Source organism: Paralichthys olivaceus, chromosome 5, assembly GCF_024713975.1.
Source record: "Paralichthys olivaceus isolate ysfri-2021 chromosome 5, ASM2471397v2, whole genome shotgun sequence".
Lineage (NCBI taxonomy): Eukaryota > Metazoa > Chordata > Actinopteri > Pleuronectiformes > Paralichthyidae > Paralichthys > Paralichthys olivaceus.
Window position 1 is genome coordinate 9,345,359 of NC_091097.1, and position 21,856 is coordinate 9,367,214.

The 21,856-nt window shown below is 38.6% G+C and overlaps 1 protein-coding gene across 1 annotated transcript in view; it reads right to left on the reverse strand.

Moving 5' to 3' along the window:
* Positions 1-257: 257 nt before the first annotated feature.
* The window catches only part of elfn1a (extracellular leucine-rich repeat and fibronectin type III domain containing 1a), a 67,469-nt gene continuing 45,870 nt past the window's right edge, over positions 258-21,856 (reverse strand). The window contains exon 3 of the mRNA XM_069525145.1: positions 258-5,967. Coding sequence (XP_069381246.1) covers positions 3,221-5,593 — 2,373 coding nt within the window. The 5' untranslated portion in view covers positions 5,594-5,967 and the 3' untranslated portion in view covers positions 258-3,220. The remainder of the gene's footprint in view (positions 5,968-21,856) is intronic.

Below are 21,856 nucleotides of genomic sequence, written 5' to 3' on the forward strand. Positions count from 1 at the left end.
GATATAGTTTTACATTCAAGCACTGTAAAATAATAAAGAATAATTAAAGTATGAATAAAAAAAAAGAGCCTTATCACGGTTCTTTAAAAAAATATCATAACCCTGCTCATGAAGTCATATTGGACTTTGTGACAATGGTGACACATTGTTCTCCAACACCTGCAAAAGGCCTTGAACTTGACAGAGCCAGATCCAGCGGACAGTGCCTGTTAGAGCAGCTTCAAAGTGATGAAGTCATAATAAAGATGCCGAGTGTGTACTGTATGTGCACCCTTAACTTTATTTCACAGTACTTTGTCTGAAAGCAGATAACATAGTATTAAGAAATAATTACAAAATAAACACATTTTGTGCTCTTGTTTGTTTTTGATGCACTTGAACAACAACAGTTGATCTCTAAAGGTTTTTCTCAACACTTTAAACTCTTATTAGACACATAAGTGCTACAATATGCAGTATAAAAAACATGTCGCTAAATAGCTAAATGAACTAGAAACCTGACAGCTCTCAGAGGATACTGAAACACTTTTTTATAAAAATAACAACAAATGGAGACTCAACGGTATCAACATAAAACAAAAGGAATTATACACTTGTACATGTATCCCAAAAATCTTAAGGCGGTTGAAATATTAAGTCAGACAACCAAGTTTACATTTTACAAGGTGCTTACATAACACATTCACATCAGGCTCATGAATGCTTCATTTCACATGAATAAATAACAGCGTCATGACACACTTTCGCAACAATGAACGTAATAAAACAGATAAAATATGTAATTCCCTGCTATCTCAATTCACAGTACATGCATACCAATATATCATTAATGCTGTATTTTTTCTTTATTTGTCTCTTTTTAATTCATTGATGAGGTCATGTTTAATATTTGTTTACACTCTGATTTTGAAGTTGTCATCCATTATGCCATATGAGCAAAAGGGAAATGGTGTTTGTGGTTTGTTTAAAGCACCACAGAGTTGTATTACAGTGGCCACCATGATAAAGTATTAATTAGTTGTATTCTAATTTATTAAGAAAGGACCACAATGAGTGTGTTTGCATTACCATCATTCATGGGCATTTCCCGTTTGTGTCTTAAAGAACTTCAGTGGAAACCCCTAAAATTTGAGAAGCTGAAATTTTCGATGTATTGAACAAAATAAATGATTTATCTCTGTTCTGTTTTCAACAGCCTCTCCTTCTACAATGATTTAATGGCACCCAACTGGAGAATTAGCACCATCAGCAATCCTCTTAATAGTCACGTAAGATTAGTGGATGAAAACACACACTGATCTATATTTTCTCGTGCTGATTTGCTGGTTATTCTAATTCAAACAACACACACTTTTCTAACAGGAGCAGATCTGTTAAAATAAAGAAGATCTGCTGCTACTTGGGAAGTTTGTTTCCTTGAATTGGGACAAATAATTATACATTGTGATTGTTTTAACAATTTCCAATTTTTTAAAATAACAATCAGTATCTTTTTTTTACAATATTGGTTTAGCCCTGGACTCAACGATTTACTATATTAGTATAATATACTTTCAAATAAACTTTTGTTTATTTTGTATTAAGGGAAATTTAACACCTATCATTCAATCATAAACATGCAATGAATCATTATGAGCCTGTTTGGAATAAGTTATATAAACAACTTACAAAGAAAAATCATTAAATCTTCTATTTACTCAAAAACAACAAAACTAAAATAGACAAAATAAAAAAGAAATCATGATATACAAATTCACAGCCAGTAAGTCAGAGGATTCAGTTTCACATTCTCAAATTTTACTCTAGCATGTTGATATTCATCTGGTATGTAGCTTTCACAATATACAAAAAAGATTTAACAGCCTAGCAGTTGAAAATAAAACAAAACCTTTCAGCAAGCAACAAGGCCCGGCCGAATTACAAACTACTTTCCTGCATTTATCAGATCAAACATTATGCAATATAATACACTGGAAGAAATATTAAAGCAAAGAAGAAACAAACAAAACAGAACAGTCTGCAATAACAGCAAATAAATATTTCCTTGAAAATACACATAAAAGCTGCCATAGACAGATCAGAATAAGTATCTGTTACATTCATCCATCGGGCTCTCCTGCAGGGAAGAACAGCTGTCTGTACCCAAACAACAGGTGATGAAGTACAGCTGCTTTCCCTTTGAAATGTTACTGATTCATACTCATTACCATCTTGTGTGTTTGGAAATTGTTGTTTCCCAATATTTTCACTTTATAAGAAGTAACTGATACAGTAAAAAAAAAAAAGGGGGTCAACATAGACCTACTGCTGTATGTTCCTATGATTCCCAGACCGTGCAGAGATAATGTAAACATTTCAGCTTTTTCTACTTTGGTACTAAAGATACAAACGATGGTTCACAACACTGATGACCAAGCTTCAGTACAGCATGTGATTTACTGCAACTTTCTGCACGAAGTCTATCACATGCCAGCCAGTGGAAATCTCGTTGTGTGATTTAAGGGGACTTGAAAACTGAATCCATCTGTATCATGTAAATGCATGTAAAAGCTTTAAGAAAAATGAGAATATTTATACATATAGGAAAGAAAACATCAGGCGGCAAAGGTTAAAATGACAAATGTCCTGACAAGTTTGAAGTGGGACATGCCGGCGTTTAGCAACAAGATAATCCAAATAAACAACGCTCCGTTTGATAAACCCAGCTCGTCCAGTAATACGTTTCCATTTACACAGCAAACATTGCAAATATAGAAATCAATATCTGTACATAGTTTCATTAAATTAAATAAATTCAGGGAGGGAAGGAAACCAAAAAAGTTATTTTTCAATAAAAGGTCCAGATAATTCTTCAAAAAATATTGAGGTTTCATTAAACATATCTTCATATAGTAGTTTCATATTACACAACAGCAAATCCACTGTCACAGGACTTGGCCATGCGATACCCAAAAACCTATAATCCATTGTAACATATATGTCATTAATTTGCAATATATATTTTCTCTTTAATAGTTAAAAGTTTTCCCGTTGGATGCTTTACATAATATGACAAATTTAAAGAATGTTTACCCCATTTTTCTCACAGTCGAAAACAGAATTTTATACACGCGAGTGAGTAGTTGATTATAATATGGAAGTTTCCATTGATTCAATAGTCAGATGAAGTTCTTGTGTCATTTCTGCAACGTGTGGTCCATTTTAAAAACATCTAAAGTGGTTATGATTTCTGTTGGGCTGACACACCTTTCCAGTAGTCTAAAATATCGTGCAGGTCCTCATCCTTTGCAAACTGGACTTTCTTACGCAGTGCATGCCCTGCAGCCATGTACTCATCATCTTTGTGCCGTTTTCGGTGGAGTTTGAACCGCTCCCAGATGCTATGTGAAGGTTTGCAGTAGTACTCGGGACTGGAGGAATAGCTTAGATTGTGATACTGAGATGACAGCTGGGAATATGCTAAGTCTCTGGAGCGGGAGTGAGTGAGAGGCTCCAGCATGGAGGACTTGTGGCCGTCAGGTCCTTCGAGCTCCTCTATCTGAGCATCGGGGTACGAGTGCCGGTGGTCACTGTACTGACGGATCTTCTCCGCCTCAGCTCTCAGGATGGTGGCAGCAGGTGTTACAGTGAGGATGGTCTCTCCTGTTGGGGAGGTTTTCTCTATGTACTTGGATTCAGGGCGATAAGGCCTGGGGCTTCGCATGGGCCCTCCTGTGGCAGTGCTGGGCCTCTTTGGTGAGACGTCAGAGGTCCGATGCCTCTGCAGAGAATGATGGTAGCTGTCCGTGTACACTGGTGACAGAAGGCCGGACTTATTCTGTGGGTGTTCTGATATCAGTACGAGCTGAGGCTCTGCTGTCGACACTGCTCCAGATTTCACTCCTTGAAAAGAGGTGGATTCTGACTTTAGAGCATCTATACAGTTGTTAATTATCTGATTGACTTTATCCACCTCTTTTGCAATGGTGGAAATCTCTGCCACTGACCCCTGGCTGTTTCCAGGCATTCCCATGTCACACTCCCTGCGTTCATGGTGTTCCATACTTCGCACCTCCATGTAATTTCCCTTCATCATTTTAGGAGTATCACTAATCTCTTGAAATTTGTACTGCTCTATCTCAGCAGCAGATGGTAAGTATGGCATACGCGCCATGCTCTCCCCAGCCAACAACTGCTTCTGTGACATTCGAGAAATAGTCCCCCCTTCCAGTTCTTGTCCATACTTAAGCTCCATTATATTTTTCTTCAGGGTACCTGCTTTTTTGTGCTTTTCATCTTGCTGACGCTTTCTTCGCAAGCAATAGTAGACCACCCCAAGAAAAATGACCATGCTAAAGAGGCAGCCTAAAATTGTCATAATATAATGAGTAGCAGTTGCATTGTTTACAGCTCTGTCCTTCTCAATCCGAGGGCCTGTAGTGACAGTCAGACAAGTGTGATTGCGTCTAAGAGAGTTTCGTATTGAAGCCACACAGTATGTGTAGTTAGTGTGGGGTTTAAGGTTCTTGAGTTCGATATCCTCCTTTATATCTTTGAGATTTCGAATATCTGTGAAGAAGCTGTTGTTGTACAGAACCAGGATGTACATCTTTTTGTAAGGATGAGGGATCTGAACTGTGATGGTGGCACCTGTATTCGTAACTTGCTTCACTTTCATCAAAGGGGTTACTTCCACTGTGCTGTAAGTTGCACTGATGGTAATGTCATCTGGTTCCGTGCCTGATGGACAGTCTTCCAGCCCACAGAGTGTTGAGTCTGGTGGGGGTGTTGAAGACTCGGTGGGCAAAGCAATAAATGGTGTCACATAATCATCCGTGCACACAGTTTTGAGCATGTGGAGTGCATTTCGATATGTTGGATTGTTCGGATTCTGACTCAGTAAACTAAAACCGGAGATACCAGGTGGGGAGTCGCAGACCATCCGCTCGTTCGTCCTGTTTGGGAAAACTGAGAGCCATTTGACAAAACCAAGTAATTCACATGAGCAGTTGAAAGGATTGGTGTACAGCTCGCAGGTGGTCAGTTTAGTCAGACTGGTAAACGTGGACCCGTCTAACTGTTGGATTCGGTTCATGGACAGGTCAATGTTCTCTATGTTGGGGCATTCCCAAAAGGCATTGGGTGTCACAGTCTCTATCAGGTTTGCCTGGAGGTAGAGGTATTGCAGCTTTCCTAAACCCCTGAGGATTCCTTCTGCCAGGTTCCGCAACTTGTTAAAGCCCATTTGAAGGACTTGTAAGTTAAACTGAGCAGAAAAGGCCCCGTCCTCGATGTAGGAGATGTCATTCTTTGTCAGGTTCAGGTAGGTCAAGTTGGCAAAGCGACTAAGAGCAGAATAATGGATACTTTTGATTTTGTTTTCATTCAAACGAAGGTCCACAATGGTGCTGTTGATATGCTGTGGGATGGCCTCATAAGGTGGTTGGTTTTGGCTACAAATTGCAAGCCATACAAAGCCCTTTTCACCCTCAATCAACCAGCAGTCTCCACTGACTTTGCCAATATGAGTCAAATATACAATGGCTACAGACCAAAACAAGGCACTCATCACCACGCCTAAGCTGCAGGCCATTGGTGCTTCTCTGAGAGTCATGTGCAGGGCCAAAAAATAATGAAAGAGGATACCACTGTGGTTTCAGCACAGCAGAGACGATCCTGTTGGAAAATCTGCTCGATGTTCAACTGTTCTCAGGGTCAGAAACACTCCTTTTATTTGTCTCCTCTTCATTGATGGATGGTGTTGTCCCCATGTACCAGTCAGAAAAATGTTTGTCTGCCTTTGTACTGAGTTTCTTTCATCAGGGGTTTCCTGCAGTGAACTTGTGGCGGTGGTTTAAAAGAGATTTCACCACCTCGGGTCGGCTTGTGCTTTGTTCCTTAGAGGTTACCATCATTAAATGGTCTCATCTTATTGTTTCTGTCACTGTCTTCCTCCCTGTGTCTCTCTCGCGTGCTTGGAGGAATAACCTGCAAAGTGGAGACACAAGAACACAAAGGCGACATTAATTAGACTACACTTTATCAGGATAGGAAATGCACATTTATTGTAAATGTTGGTATTGAAATGTTGCTCTCAATTCCTGGCATTCATGTTTACTGCAAGCTCTCCTTGTTCATGCTCCAGCAATTATTTTGTACACAATTTAAGAGGTGTTTTCAGTCCCTGTGGCAGAATGCTAATAAAGGAAACCGTTGGCCAATTACCACTTGACAGGTGGGGAAAAGCAGGGTCCCTCTTTTCACACCATTAACCTGAGGGCTGTCAGATGCAACTGAGGGAGGCCAATGTTAAGAAGCTGCATTAAATCAATTATACAGCACCACATGAAATGACTCTCTGGATCAATGTATTTAGGTTTTTTTTCCTCTGAAAACCTTTATGAATAAATTAAAAATTATTTTGAGTGCTGGATTATACAGGAGAAAAGACGGAACTTGTGTTCAAGGTGTGATTACCAGAGCGTTCCAAATTGAATTAAAATCGTTTGAAAAAGGAAGACGAGCCATGGTGAGAAAATGGGGGAAAAAATGATGCTGTGTAAATGAAGAAGAAGCAACTGTGGACAGGAAATCTCTAAATTATTGCTTTCTTTCTTTTTTGACACTTCAAGTTAATCTTGTTTCTTAAAAAACACATATGATAGCCTCACAAGCACTTGTTGTCCTCCACATGGTTTTGCTTTTCGTAAAGTCAGCAAACTGGCTATGTCAATATCAAAGGTTACTTAACATTAGTCACCACATCCAACCTGAAACTTTAACTGAACCTTTACTTGGAATCAAATCTAAACTAATTCACCTCATATCAAATAATTAGTGTGGCTGTCATCAAGCTTGAGCTTAAATGTGTTGTGTGTGCTTTGATTGTGATCATATCAGAATTGGCATATTACATTTGTTTAAAATTATTTAACATAACACAAATACAAGCTTTTTAATGTTTATTCAGGATATTATGGGGCAGATTTAGTTTATTCTAGAGATAACTCGTAGAAGAGTTTTTTCTCTGGGGGACCTCACAAGAAATTGATTGTATTGAATTTAACAGGCAGCATGGGGATGTTTATACTGTAATGTGTGAGAAAGGATTTCATATACAAAGATATAAAGGATTTTCATTATCTCTCGGCAATTTAGATTAGTTTTGGTCTAAAATCTAAAAAAATATGGTAAAATAATTATTTCCTCCACTGTTGAATGAAAAGTCATTTATCTAGTGAAGTAAACAGATATGATGATATTATTATTCATTATTTATTCAATTCATCTTGTTAATTCATTTTTAATTTATAAGGTTGTTTAAAGACACCCCTTTTTTAAGCAGTAGTTTTTAAGCAGTAATTAATTGGTATAAAACAATTCTAATAGCTGCTAAATTATTAGAAATTGAAACAATGATCAAAATGTGTTAGAGATGAAGACACAGAGGAAATATTGAATGTTGAAAATATAACCTCAGGTATTGATCTTGTCTTTTAGATCATCAGCTGTTGCTCAGACATAGGCCAGGATTATTTGCCATGTGGTGACACAGGGGGTGAGAGGGGACTTTTGTGTTAGAGGACATGTCCCTACACAACACGAGATAATCGCACTGTTATAAGAGATTCAGTGTGACAGTTCATGGCAGAGAGAATATACTTCAAGTTGAAACCCCACCTACCATTGCAGACCTGAAGACCATTCCTGCTGTCATTTGACCTTTTGTGAATAAGGTTTATCATGTTACAATCACACTAGTGTTGTGGTCCTGCTCATCATACATCAAGCTGGCGATGCAAATGTCCCATTACAGAAGCACAATCACCCATTCGTCCTTTTTATTATAGACACCAGATATGGACTCATGCCAGTTATGACACCATGGTCTTAGCTGAGGGTAATATCATGTGTGTTACTTTGCCTAACATGCAGATTGAATTGGTTTGGGTCCAAAACCGTTCATCACCACTCGATGACCCTGTGAATTAAAGATTCTCGCTTCTACTTTCTCAAAATACTTCTCTTTGTTTTTAGTTAGTAATTGTTCAAGTTCAGATCTTTGACACCAGAGACAATGATTTGCATCCTGAGTGCACTATGGTTTGTGAAAGGGAAAGACATAAGACAAAACATAAGATTTAAATGCTGATAAAGGAAGCCTACAATAAAAAACGAAGCCCAGAGTGTTTGTATTACCATAAACAATTTGTTGCAAGTGCCTAAATACAACCATGAACAATGTTAATCATGCTTTAGCTGCTACAAGCAGATATTTTGGGGAATACAAATTATATGCTGTCAGAGAAAATAACGAGATTTCAGATTGCGTACATTCATTATACATGTTTCCTGAATTCCTGAATAAGTAAACAATTTGCTGCTGTTGCAAGGTTAGTTATATACAAAAGTTATAGTCAAAATGTAAATATTGCAACATTGTTGGAAAACATTGGATTATCTTCAAAGTTTGTTCTTACATTCAGAGCTAACAAACATTCACTGCACCTCCCGACCTGTACTTGACAAACTGGGGTTGGTTAAAGTTTAAGGTTTCCCCCAATTTGGGTTCAATCATACATTCTCCTTGCAGTGAGTTGACACTATTAAATGAACCAGTACAAATCACTGTGCTCTCCACATTCAATATTTCACATTTCCAATGCATCGACACTACAGAGCTGCCTTCTGTATGATAACACAGCATTACATCTTTAACAGAATAATAATAATAGCTAAAATAGAATGATTCATTTGCATGTTATCTGGAAAAAACATTCCAGTTCTGAACCATGCCGGCAGTAAGCACTGCACTGTCTGCTGATAAACTGATACACTGGAACATTGGTGAGATAATATGAGGCTTTGAATGTTCCACATAGATTTGAGTTGAGCCTAGAGGGTGAGATTATATGTGAATGTTGCTTGTGCATTAGCCTATCTGTGCTTTATGTTTCATAAATTTAGTGTAAATAAGGACGCTCGTTCAGTATCTTTTCATTGCCAATTCGCAATTTCCAGTTTTCCATTTCCACTCTTTACCAAATGCAGACTACAGCATGCCCGCATGCTTTGCAGTGGATGCAAAGACCATTTTTGATAAACTTGGATATTTTGTCTTGTGGCAGTTGGCATTAATATTGTATTGTCAATATGAATCTGGAAAAACCGACAACTGAGGGCAGACCCTTTTGCTGACCTGTACAACTATAACAATCTGCTGTCCATATATTCATATAAGTAGCCTACATGACCAGAGATTTATTGAAACGTGCACATGGGCTGCATTTCGTACACAGAGGAAAGACAGTTGCATAGAAACGATTCTTAATTGTGCATTTCCTTGGTTGACACAGGACAGAGACGTCATCTGCAACTGGAATGGGGTGATCAAGTAAAAGCGCTGGTCAGCTATGGCTGTGGCAGCGCACCCTGCAACAGAATGCCAGAGGCTGCCATTACAAAACCACCTTCATGATGACAAAAGAGCACGGCTGAGGAGCAGTGAAGAAAAGAACACTCTCAAGGCCCCTGGGAGGAAAGAGGTTCCAAATCAAATGTTCCATGAAATGAATATGAAAAATACAGCAGAATATCTGGCAAGGCAAGAGATCTCTTAAAGAAAAACGGTGTCTTGTTATTATTCCCCAGTCTCTGACCTTTATCGCAAATACCGCATGGCAGAGACTGAGCACATCTGACCCGACCTCCGCTTGCTCACAGCATGGCACATGGTACAAGAGCCTTTAGCGGCTAAATGGAGGTTTAAGTTAAAGAGAAGTCTCCACTCATTTAGAATGCATTGGCTGTGTTTTGTTTGCCCACAGTGACTCACTCCTCTGACTGATTCACTGGCTCACCACTGAAACCCATGCATAAATTACAGCCAGATGACTTCCCTTTGTTAGAGTAAACACAGAAACACAAGCACACTCACACTGATGCATGACACTGTATCTTTTCCTTTACCAGATTTTACATTTGAAAACTGTACCTTAACTCCTGCAACTATAGTGTCCCAATATATCCACGACATGTGCCGACAAACTCACCGCCCGTGAAGAGTCATAAATTGTTAAGAGACGGACAAAGCAACAATCCACAGTGAGATTTATTTATAGTGCTTTAGTTTTATGCAAATCACACTGTATTGTACAATCAAACCTTCAATTGAGCCTAAAGAAGAGAGCAGTGTGCGTTGCCTCATGAGAGCTCTGGTCTGTTTGCCACCACACACCCACTTTTCATAATGGAAGCAATCTGTAAGGTCCAGCGCTAACCCTGAGTGCAGCAGGCCAGAACACCCAAGGCATCAGAGCTGAGTCTGTTCCCCTATCAGACACAGGCAGCCATTCCACAGTCTCTTTTCCATTTAGACTTTACGCGCTGGGTAATGAAGGCTTTTCTTTTTCTTTTGCTGGTCTGTGGGTAACTTATTGAAACCCTGCTTTTGAAGAGTGATTCAAAAACAACCTCGTAAATTTCTGTTCCACTTGCTTGGGGCCCAGTCATACTTCAATAAGTAAACCATTGGCTCCTTTTCTTTTCTTTTTTTTTCTTTAGATCGACCGACTCACGGTTGAATACATCTGTCCATAAATACAGTTTTCATTCATGTGATCTAATTATTTAATTAAAGTAATTAAGTTCATCACTATCTGACTTTAAGAAGAGATTTAGGACAAATTGGACATGGTTAATAAAGTTGATTGCCAATACAGCTACTTATGCTTAAAATATGGATGTTGCTACACACACATCTTCAACCTGTTGACACTAAAGATCTATACATTCTCCACAGTTTTAATGTGGGCTCCAAAAATGGGTGTTACCTACTTAGTATCTAATCAAATCTTCAAAATGCAATCTTCTGCTCTGGTCCTGAGCAATGGTTTTAAATAATGGGCAGAATATATATATTTTTTTTGCAGAAATTATGATGTGAAATTGAGCTTGACGTTTGACTTTTTGGATGTAAAATGTCATCACTTCAATCAGCTCACCAAGTGCAAATTGACATTTGTTGCTGATTTAAAGAAATTCCCTCAAGGTGTTTCCTGAAATATCACGAGAGTGTGACAAATATACGTACGAAGGAGTTTAAAAACATAATGCCTCCGGCCACAGCTGTCATCGGTGCGGAGACAGGAAAAGGTTAAATGTCGCTATAAATGTGGAGGATTACAAGCACTAGTACAGTGCTCGTTCCAAACATGTCTGCATGGACTACACCTGAGGTGATGCTGGTTGAAGCTTTTATTTCTGAAACTGTAAACGTGACCTGCAGTAATTGAACTGTGGCAGCTCATTCCACAGACCCTGAAGCTGCACCACCTCTGCTGCACATAGAGCTGTTCACCTGTTTATTAATGTTAAACCTATTGCATGTTGCAAATCATACTAAATTTGACAATGCACTTTAAATCTTTTTCACGCAATGATTTTTATGCCGAATCATTTTCCATGAACGTGATATTTCAGTAACGTCTGATAGAAACTTCTTCACATTATATTCACATCCCAAACTTGGACTTGAGGATAAACTGATTAGAATTTGGAAGAAAGAACAAGGTCACTGTGGCTCTAACACGAGAATTATTGCACTAATTATTACAAAATGACATATTAATATCTACCAGGATAAAACAATGACATTTTATATCCAAACGATTAAAGGTTAATGTCACTGTGCTATTTTAATAGTGTGCTAATATGCTTTTTATTAGATTCCATGTCTTCACTTTATGTACTGTATATACATTTATGGACAGCCATGGATGTGCACTGCAACTTGACTGGTTGGTGAGAGACAAAACTACATGGCGGTTGTTCTAGTTTAGCAGCACGTAATCAACAAAATTGGAGGTTCTGATTGTTTTAGAGCCATCTAGTGGGAAATCAGCCAGGAGGTCAGATGCTGAGGCGAGGTTTGAAGTAGGTGCTGCAATAGTAGTGACAGGCTGGGCAGCACTTTAAGAGAAATCATTGGGCTGCAGTAGCTCTCTGTGCCTCGTTGGAGCCTTTCTATGAGAAGCAGGAGAGTTGTCCACTCACACACAAAGCCTCAGGAGTGCTGCTCCATCACAAGAGCCAGTGCTTCAAGGCAAACTTTGACAGAAGCCCCAGACCATCACACTGAGAAAAAAAATGATCTTGAACCGAGTGTGTCTACATCCCCACAAAGACAAATGGTATTGTATTCACACCAACCTAACTGCAACTCACCATCCTCTCTGGCTATCTCTGCCTCTCATTCCTCCTTTGTTTGTCACTAAGTCTGTTCAGACAATTTCACTGTGCATACTAAACGAATATTTGTTTCTGTTCTTCCTCCAAGTGGCTACAAAAGCGTGGTTTGAATGGAGCTGTTTTTACAGTTTGAGGCTGTCCTTTTTGTTGTTTCACCCCCTGCTTCCTATCTGGTGCTTTGTGGCGGTGAAGGTGCCTCAATCTCTGAGGACCCTCCTCATCCATACCAATGACTGCCCTTTATTTGATGTCATTGAAAATGCATGCACTTCTTGCTGGCAAGAATGAAAAAAGTAAAGATGGGAAAACAGAAGTGAAGAATCAATTGAGATGAAATGGAACTACTTCTCTTGGGGCGGGAAAACATTGTGCTCATTGAGGTACTGAATTACTTTGGAGAGAGGGAGAACGAGGGCACATATGCTTGGGTTATATCGAAAGATATTAAAGTCATACATTAGTTTGGTAAAAGTTTGGCACTTTTTATGACTTCCGTGATATACTCGTTGGACTTTGTGTCGTTTTCTGTGGATTAGAACTCAGCAAATTGAATTTTTTTATATAGTATAACCTAAGCCCCTTTTCCAGTGATGAGTATTGTGCACTACCTTAATGCAAATTAGTTTTCTACACGAAGCCTTTTATCCCAACACAACAATTGCCTCAACTATTGTGTTGCTTCTTTATTCAAAGCCTTGGGACGCTTTCAGCACGTTATTTCTCAATGTGACCTCCTGAGGCTGAAGTCAAGTCATACATATGTTGATACCTTCTGGATTTGGACTCATATAACATATGAGAAGAGCTGTTGATCATACATGAGCTAAAGATCTATTTGAAAACAACAATACTTCTTTTTGATTTAACAGCAGATTCTCTACATCATACAAATACACTTTAGTTTGAAAGTTGACTGTATTGCTTTCAGTTTTACCCACTGTCACTAGTTAATGTGACACATATGTGTGAGTTTAGCGTAAGGAAAATTTTTACCACTTGTCTTTATGTGAAACAAGGGTCACACACATTGTAAGCACATGCATATTTTAACATTTATTTATTTTTCTTTACCATCACACATTCAAATAATACTTACTATATCCCCACACAATGAATAACTCAATGTATCGCTATTCAAGGTAGAAGGATTAGGGACCATAAACACTGAGTTGTAGTATGTGTGTGACCACCTCACATGTTGCAATTTATGATATGTGTTATATGAAAAATATTCCACTGATGTTAAGACAAGGATAATATCAGATTTTAGAGAATGTTTGGATTTCTCCTGATTTTTGAATATTTTTAATGAATGATTAATGAAAAATAATTGTTACTACACTCTTTTGGATTAAGCAATTAATATACTGATGATTGCACTTCTAAAAATAGAAACAGCTGCCAAACAAACACATCTGACACAGTTGAAATAAAAAAAGTAAAGTAAAAAAGTAAATTAGTATATATAAACCTTCATTTTAGTGTCTTTGCTCTGTAATCTCACATCTCACACATTAGTGTTTAGCAGAAGTGAATAAGGACAAATAATGACTTACTGCTCCCAGATAGCGCTGGCCCACACTAATAAACTGCAAATTAGCATCAGGATAATACATTTTGCCAAAGTGAGGGTTGATTTCACTTGATGCTGATGATACATTTGTGCTAAATGTCAAAATACAGATGCTTTTTGGTAATTAAGGCCATTGAGTGCAGAGGTGCTACAGATTTACATCTGAATTTTGAAGCTGCCTCTAGGTATAGTCCAATGTTACATTCAGCCCCACTTGCTACTTGGTATTCCACACAGGTGTCATACTTTGTAAAACTTTAAATGACTTACTGCCCTGCCATCTCTTGTACATTCCCAATATCTCACTCTATTGTTCTTCAGTGTATCACAAGTCCTTCAGCAGGTTCACGACCTAGAGCTTAGACGGGAACAAAAAATCTCATTACAAACTAAAAGCTCTCGTTTGGGTGACACCTCTTATAAAGATGATAAGCTATGGAGAATGGCATGGTATCAAACAGCGCTGATCGAAACAGATGCATCGATGGAATGCTGCAGTGTAATTTATTTAGCCCCGCACGACAGTGAGCAGAAAACAAAACAGTGGAAAGTAGCATTGTACTCAGCCCTGTACAGCTCTTGCTCAACATTAGTGCTGTGAGCTTGGTGCAGTAAAGATAGAAAAAATACTATTCTTTAACAAAATCATAACAGTTCAGCTCTACAGGATGCACACTGAACTGGGCATAAAAAAGCAACCGAGCTGTAGAGAGAATTTGTCAAAGAGAGAGGAGCAAAGAAGAGTTTAATTTAATTTTGTGCGTTTCAGAATGAGATACAACTTGGAATAACACCTGAAGGTTTAAACGCAATTTTCCAGGCCATCAACTGACCATCGACTCGGCACCGTCTTTTGCCCTCCGAGCCAAGAGTCTGCATGCAATGTCCCTCGCTGCTGACTCACGACATGTTGAGCTAAAGTGGGAGCAATTGTGCAGCCCTAAACATGACATCAACTTATGACGGCGACACACTATTCATGGATCGGGTTCTATCGAGCTGCTTGGTCAACTCAAGTCATGTTTACGCTTTTATTAATATCTCATGTTTTGAGATTAATGAGAAATTATAAAGTTCAGACATGCTGACAAAATCTGAGATAAGACATCTACTCTTATCTTTGTCAATTACCCCAGCATTGCTCAGCCAAGGTTTCCTCACCAATTAACCTTCACAGAGTGACAGGAGCTAATTCAATTATGCTGGAAAGCAGGACCGTGCTTGTGACTGACGGCTCAACTTGCCTCGGTTTCCTGATTGACAAGCTGCAAACAAGAGCAGCCATTCCCCATGCTGGATGTTTCTACCTGTCCGGCCTGATGGACCATCTGACACATTTAGGGAGAGGACATTATCACTTTGAGCCCCGCACAGAGGGCTGAGAGACAAGTTCAATCAAATACATCTACATCTTGAAAAGTCTGTTTAACTTTAGGGAATTGTACCTTTGTACACTCATGTCAAGGTTTTAACCTTTTTTTTTTTTTTTGCATACGTATGTATTTTATTTATTATGGCTCTGCTCAAGTGAAACACACTGAAAGATGCACTTGTAAGCATTTAAAATTTCCCATACAGTGCTTAAATGCTAATACAGGAAGGGACTGTAGTAAGCAGCAGAATGGTGATGATGACATGAAACTCAATGTTGCTGTCCTGAGTGTAGACGGTCGGAACATCTTTACTCCATCTCCAGTTGCACTGAAAACTCTCCACGGCCCAACTGCTCCTCATTCTTAGTATATCGCTGCATGTTGATTAAATGTATGTGAAATATTCATTGACATCCATAAAATGCCACAGCGACACACACAAACATGAGTGAGAATACACTCCAGGAAGTCCTTTTTAACAATGGGAAACATTTTCCTCATGGTTTGATTTATCTTTCCTGTTCCAGACATTGTTTTTGAGGTTAAAAAAAAAAAAAAAATTGATGCAATCTGGCTCAACACAATCCACTATAGGAGCTGTAGAGTTTACTAATTGGAAAAGTTCTGACTTCAGAAACACATACATTTCATCATGTAGCGTAGTCAGACCAGTCATCAGTCTTCAGAGAAGTTCAGTGATGGGTTTCTGTTTGGGAAGAGCTGCTTGGCTACAAATCCCACTGGCAAATCCACAAGCAAGCTCAATATTTGACACGATTTAACTGATTAAAATGCACAGTTAAAAAAAACTCTGCAGACAAATTTAGGGTCTGTGTAATAAATCAAACTGTAAATTTCCAGAGGAGCTAAACTTACAGGAAACATAGCTGTTTGAATAATTCCAGGTAGTTTAATTTCCCCCTATGGCACCTTGGCCAAGTGTGCTGTATATCGTCATGTGCATCATCACAATGACTTTGATTGTAATTTGTATTCTCATGTCAGAACCAGTTTCATCATGTCTTGCAAAACAAATACCCAATCTTGATCTAACAAACAAGGCTTTGTGTTCAAACGCCTGGTGTGTCATACAATAATAATGAAGTTAAACACTAGTTCACCAATTGATTTTGGGCTGTGGATGTGAGTAGTAGTTACCAGCTACCAACAACATGTATGTCAAGACTGGGGTTGTGGTTGATGTGTTTTGGTGTGATTCCAGCACATAGCCACAGCCACTAATGATGTTCAGCAACATCAGTTGTTGGTTATTGTGTGTCTCTTTGTGGCTTGTTTGCCTCATCTCCCCTCGGTGTGGAATTGTTGGCAAATATTGATCTGCAGGAATCTATTGAAAACATGTTGTGGGACAAAAAGTTTTTATTTGAAACGTGGTTTCTCTTTCTCTCATCTTCATTTTATGCCTCTTTGTATCAGGTACACCATGAAGATGACGTTTTCACCCGTCTGTTTGTTTATTGGCTGGTTTGTTTGTTTGTGTGCAAGATTACATACAACCTATTTGGCAGGTTAACACAGAACTTGGTGGTAGGATGCAGAATATGTCACAGAAGAAGCCATTCAATTTTGATGTTGATCCAGATCAGAAGGTGGATCCAGGAAATGTTTGACTTTCTTTAACAATGAGCGTATATCAATATCTTCCTTGTTTCCTCAGCGAACCATCTTTATTAAAAAACATGTTTAGGGAATTTAAATTTGAGATCATAAGGGTACAGTTAGATAGAGGTGTGTGCTCTATGGAGTGCAATTCTAGTTTTTAAGATCATTTTTCTGCATTAAACCTTTATTTGACAGGACAGAGTTAAAGCGTTAAAGCGGGAGAGAGAGCATGGGAAGACATGCAGGGTCCAATCAGGTGCGAACCTGAGGGTCATGCAACAGGTTTAAAGCCCCTAGACATGAGTCACCACTGGTATGAGTATCTTTGATTGACGGCAAACAACATAATAGTTGACTGTAGCATGGAGCTGCCCCCAGAAACCCTTACCCCTGAGGTCTTTGCCTATAGTAAGCATGTTTATTGATCCATCCATGGGTGGTTGCATTTAAGATTGGGGGGGTCACTGACATTAGGTATGAGCGGCAGTAGCAACAGATTCCAGAAGCAAGTCAGTCTGGTATATAATACAGTGTTTCTGTATGGTTGGGTGTTGATCAATTGATGGTAATCGGATTTTGGACAATAATGGCATCATTTTCATCAATGAGCTTCTTTTACTGAAACAGAACTAAGTGACAGGAATGAAAATCAATTGTTGTTCAGCAAAGATGTTGGAGAAGTCTAACTTTCCTGATGCAGAAAGTTGATCTATCTAAGGAATGAAAGGAAACACGGCAATGGAAAATGCACAACAACCTTGCGCGATGGCAATGTTTTGAAATAAAAACTGTCTGTGCCTGGAAAGGAAAGTTATTGTTTCTGACAGGGCAAATTCTCTCCGGCTCAACAAGGGGGTTGGGGATCTAACAGAGGGATCGTCCTCGACTATCAAAGGAATGAAATGTTTCTCCGGTGCGTGAGATGACAGGTAGACCACTGGGAGGACTTCTATTGCAGTTAGGTTGGAGGATGCTACAAATAAAGGCTGTTGAATGCTGATGGACATTAGTGGAGATAAATGGACATAAACTGTTCTGATGGCATTGGCCAGAATTTGCATTTTTATTGCTGTTGTCCTTTTGAATTTACTTCCACAATTGCACATGGGAAACACAGGAATCTTTGCCTTTGCTCATAGGAAGAATACTGTAGTAAGCCCTTATACTAATCAGTGGGAAAGAAGTCGTACAGTCTAGTGCTCGAGCAGCTTTCACATGTGATTCCACAATCATCGCAGGCAATTTATCAGAATAGATTTCCCATTATAAGAAACACTAAAATGAGGGGTTTAATAGAAGCCTCCACCACAGACAATACAAACCCTCCACAGGAAAACAAAAGCCTCTCTTTCACAGATAACCTCATCCACATCTACTGCCTTTTACACACTTACTGTAAAGTACCTGCACACGGGTGGCTTGTCAATAAATGTCATCTGTGTCATAACCCACTAAGGAGATGAGCCAGAGGCAATTACCATTGTACAACATAGTAGAAAGGTCATATGACAAGATATGTCACATGGTGGACAGATGCTGTGTGTGATTAATCATTTTGCCATGCATTGTTGAAATGTTGCTTCCATTATGACACATTCATTCAGATTCTACTGCGCTTTTAGGTAAGTGCTTGATTTGATAAAATGTGCACATTTGAGGGGACTGTAAATGTAAAAGCAAGGTCACTTTATAATAAGTTAGCGCAAGTTTATCATAAGATACAGTATCTCCACGAAATGGGATACAGGTCATGGTAAAAATAGGTAAATGTTCCATATGTACAACTCGAAGACAAGGCTAACTGGAAAGTTGAAGTAGTAGTACATCAAATATATGAAAGATATCTTAAAACATTTGATATAAAAGGAAGGGGATGGTTATATACACACACACAGCTGTTTCAAATCTTATCATTACCTCTGCCAAAGTTATATTTTCCATGTATTTTTTGCAAGGGTGGGGCATAACCCAAAGGAAGACTGTATGAAAGGATGGTTTGATATTTATAAGTGTGTGCAATTTAGTGCAGACTCACACAAAATCTGAATGTAGTGAAATTAGTGGTTTCATAAAGGGACTGTTAGGTAAGCACTCTACTGGAGGTAAGCACTCTACTGAGTAACATTCCAGTTTAAATAGATTTTCAACAATTTACATTTGTTTATTTAATTAATTATAGTGCACATTAATCCACCTTCTGCAATTGAGAGGAATGAGGCAATTAAATCAACAGATTAAATAGTTTAGTCAGTGTAATACACTGATACCTGTAAACACTGTATAAGTAAATGCAGCCGTTGCACAGCTCACTTGGGTACGCGTGGCTGTTGTTAGAGCACAGTCAGGCTCAAAGGATGCCAGTGATATTGATAAATGAAACTTTATTGACTTGTTTACTCTTATCATTAATCTACTATTCATTTTGTGGATTAATTGTACCTTCAGCCAGGTTTTCAAAATCCACAGGATGAGTAATTCTTTGTTGTCGTCAGGACTGTGCCACAATCCTGACACATTACCGCCCAAGTTGGACAGCCAGACACTGATACTAATCTATAATCCATTTGAGATGCAATTTTCATCTTCCAAAGAGATGAAGGCATCAAGAAGCGCAATGGGGATGTAAAACACATAAATCAAACCTGAAATGTTCCTGAAATGGGGTCACTTCCTGTAAAATGGTAATTATGTTTTACTTATATTAAAAAGTGACATCAAAAAAGAGGATGAATTAACATTGTGAAGGAGGAGCTGAGTCAGAGAGATTAAAAACTAATAAAAACAACCTGCAAGTGGCCTGTTGTCACTTATGCTGCAGTCCTGTTATCTTTCAGAGCAAAACAAAACTTCTTAAAATGCATTTAATAGAGTAAATGTGCCATAAGAAGCTTATGTAGCCGAGGCACCTTCCACATTTGTCTTTATATTATAATCACATAAGAATTACCTTATTGGCACAGAAAAATGCACATGCTTGTGATACGTCTGTAAAATGTTAATAACCCCCTTTTTTGTGAAATCTAATACTAGCTTGCAGGCATAGAAACAGTGTATTGGATAAAGTCTCAGAAGAAATTAGAAGGTTAACGCTGCACTGAGACATTTTAAAGGATTTTTATTTTAAGTCTTCATAAGAACAGTTTTTGACTAGAGGAAATATAAAAGCAGATGGCCAGAGATCCTTCTTTAAAGGTGAGTGCCCTCAGGTTTTAATCCTACTCTAAGGGCGATAAACCCCAAGCTTCAATTATCCTCTTTTCGCACTGGAGAACCTGCCTGAGTCTGTGTTTTCAGAACAACGAATGCATTAAACATGCCTGTGCTACGTGTTATTGCTTCAGTCTGACAAGCTAAATTCGCATCCAGGCACAGGGCTTTGTCTTCTGCGTCGCGACTGAATGAATGGCACTTAATATTAGAGGGAAGAATTGAGGTGTCATGATTTGAGAAAAGTCCCCGTCTTTGTAGAGAGAGGTGCCAAAGTGTTTTATCAGCCATGTGGAGAGAAATCATTAGAGAGTCTGTAATGAATGGCCGACATCTGTCTGTCAAAACCACGTAGTACTGTTTTGACTTCCATTCATTTTCTACATGATTGCCTCTCTCATTGCAGAGTCACAGCCGGGTTGACTGTGCACGTCTTTATTAACAAAATATAGGATTCCATGAAAGTAATGGAGACAATATTATAAGAACTGCTGTTCTGTTGACTGAGTCTTATTTAGACTTTTCCAGTATTTGTTGTGTGGATACACTGTGGGCTGTATTTTGTTTATTAACATAAACGGTTTGTGGCTCTTGATCTTCAAATTCTTAAGAAACAGTCTTAACCTTTTCACCTTGATATTTTATGATGTTTACAACTTTTATGAGAATTGCATATAACCTGATTTGAAGCTGATGGTTTCAATTTGTCCGCCACAGAAAATGGCATATCCCATCTTTTCAAATGAGTGCAGTGACAATATCATGCGAAATAACACTTTACTGTATTTGCCTGTGAATTACTTTATGGTAAATGAAATGAATATGCGATATGTATTTGTTCAGGCATAACCCACAAAACATTTGCAACCACATTTATTTTATTAGTATTTACTGAAATAATAAAGCTTTATGGCCATTACTTTATTTTGCTACTTTCATTAAAAAGTGCCAGCCCATTTTGTGGCAAAGAGGAGGGTTCATCACTTGAAAACTTATATGCATATCACGTAGAATGAAAGCAAAATTTTGTTTGGACAAATAAAATAACACTGATGAACACAGAATGCACAGGATGTTTACTGAATGCATATTTTAATCAGATATGGATCCTTGAATATTTTCTGGTTAAAATCCTTTAATTTTACACAGGCCATAATTCTGATAGATGTAGTTCTCATCAAAAATATTAATGGACTGAAGGAGCGTAAAGTGGTTAAAGTGATCACGAAAAATGACACTACATTAGCGCTGAGGACAGCCCAGGCAAGGCAAGTGGATAAGGTAGATTCTGGGAAACGCACCAACGTAGAACCACAGCAGAAAAACTGAGGAGGCAGGACTGCATGTCAGATTTTCTTTTATCCTGATCAAGTGCTGTAGTGTCCAGTAATAATATCATCACGTGAATCGAGAGCTGTAAACTGGCCACATAGTCTCTTAAAGATACATTTTGCAGCATGTTGCATCAATGTTGTGTAAAAGAGCAACATGTCTTTTTACGCAGTTGCCATGTTACCTAACTGACGTCCAAGTGACACAAACCAATGCTGTATTTACAACAAGCTGTGTTCCAATCCTAGAGGCATTGATCACATCATAGTGTGCACTAACCAACACAAGTGCAGCCAACATGCGAATGAGGTAGAACATGTCAGAGTAATATCGATGCACCGAGCAAACGAGGAAGGGTTAAATTGCTTTGATGGGGGGGATCAGTAATAGGTAGCCATACGGATGTTTTATAATCACTTTATGTGACCAATTTAAGGCTCCCACGGGATCCTTGCTCTCACAGGCTAATCCATGATGCTCTTTACGGTAATCCATTCAAATAACTCTTCTGTGGAGCCAT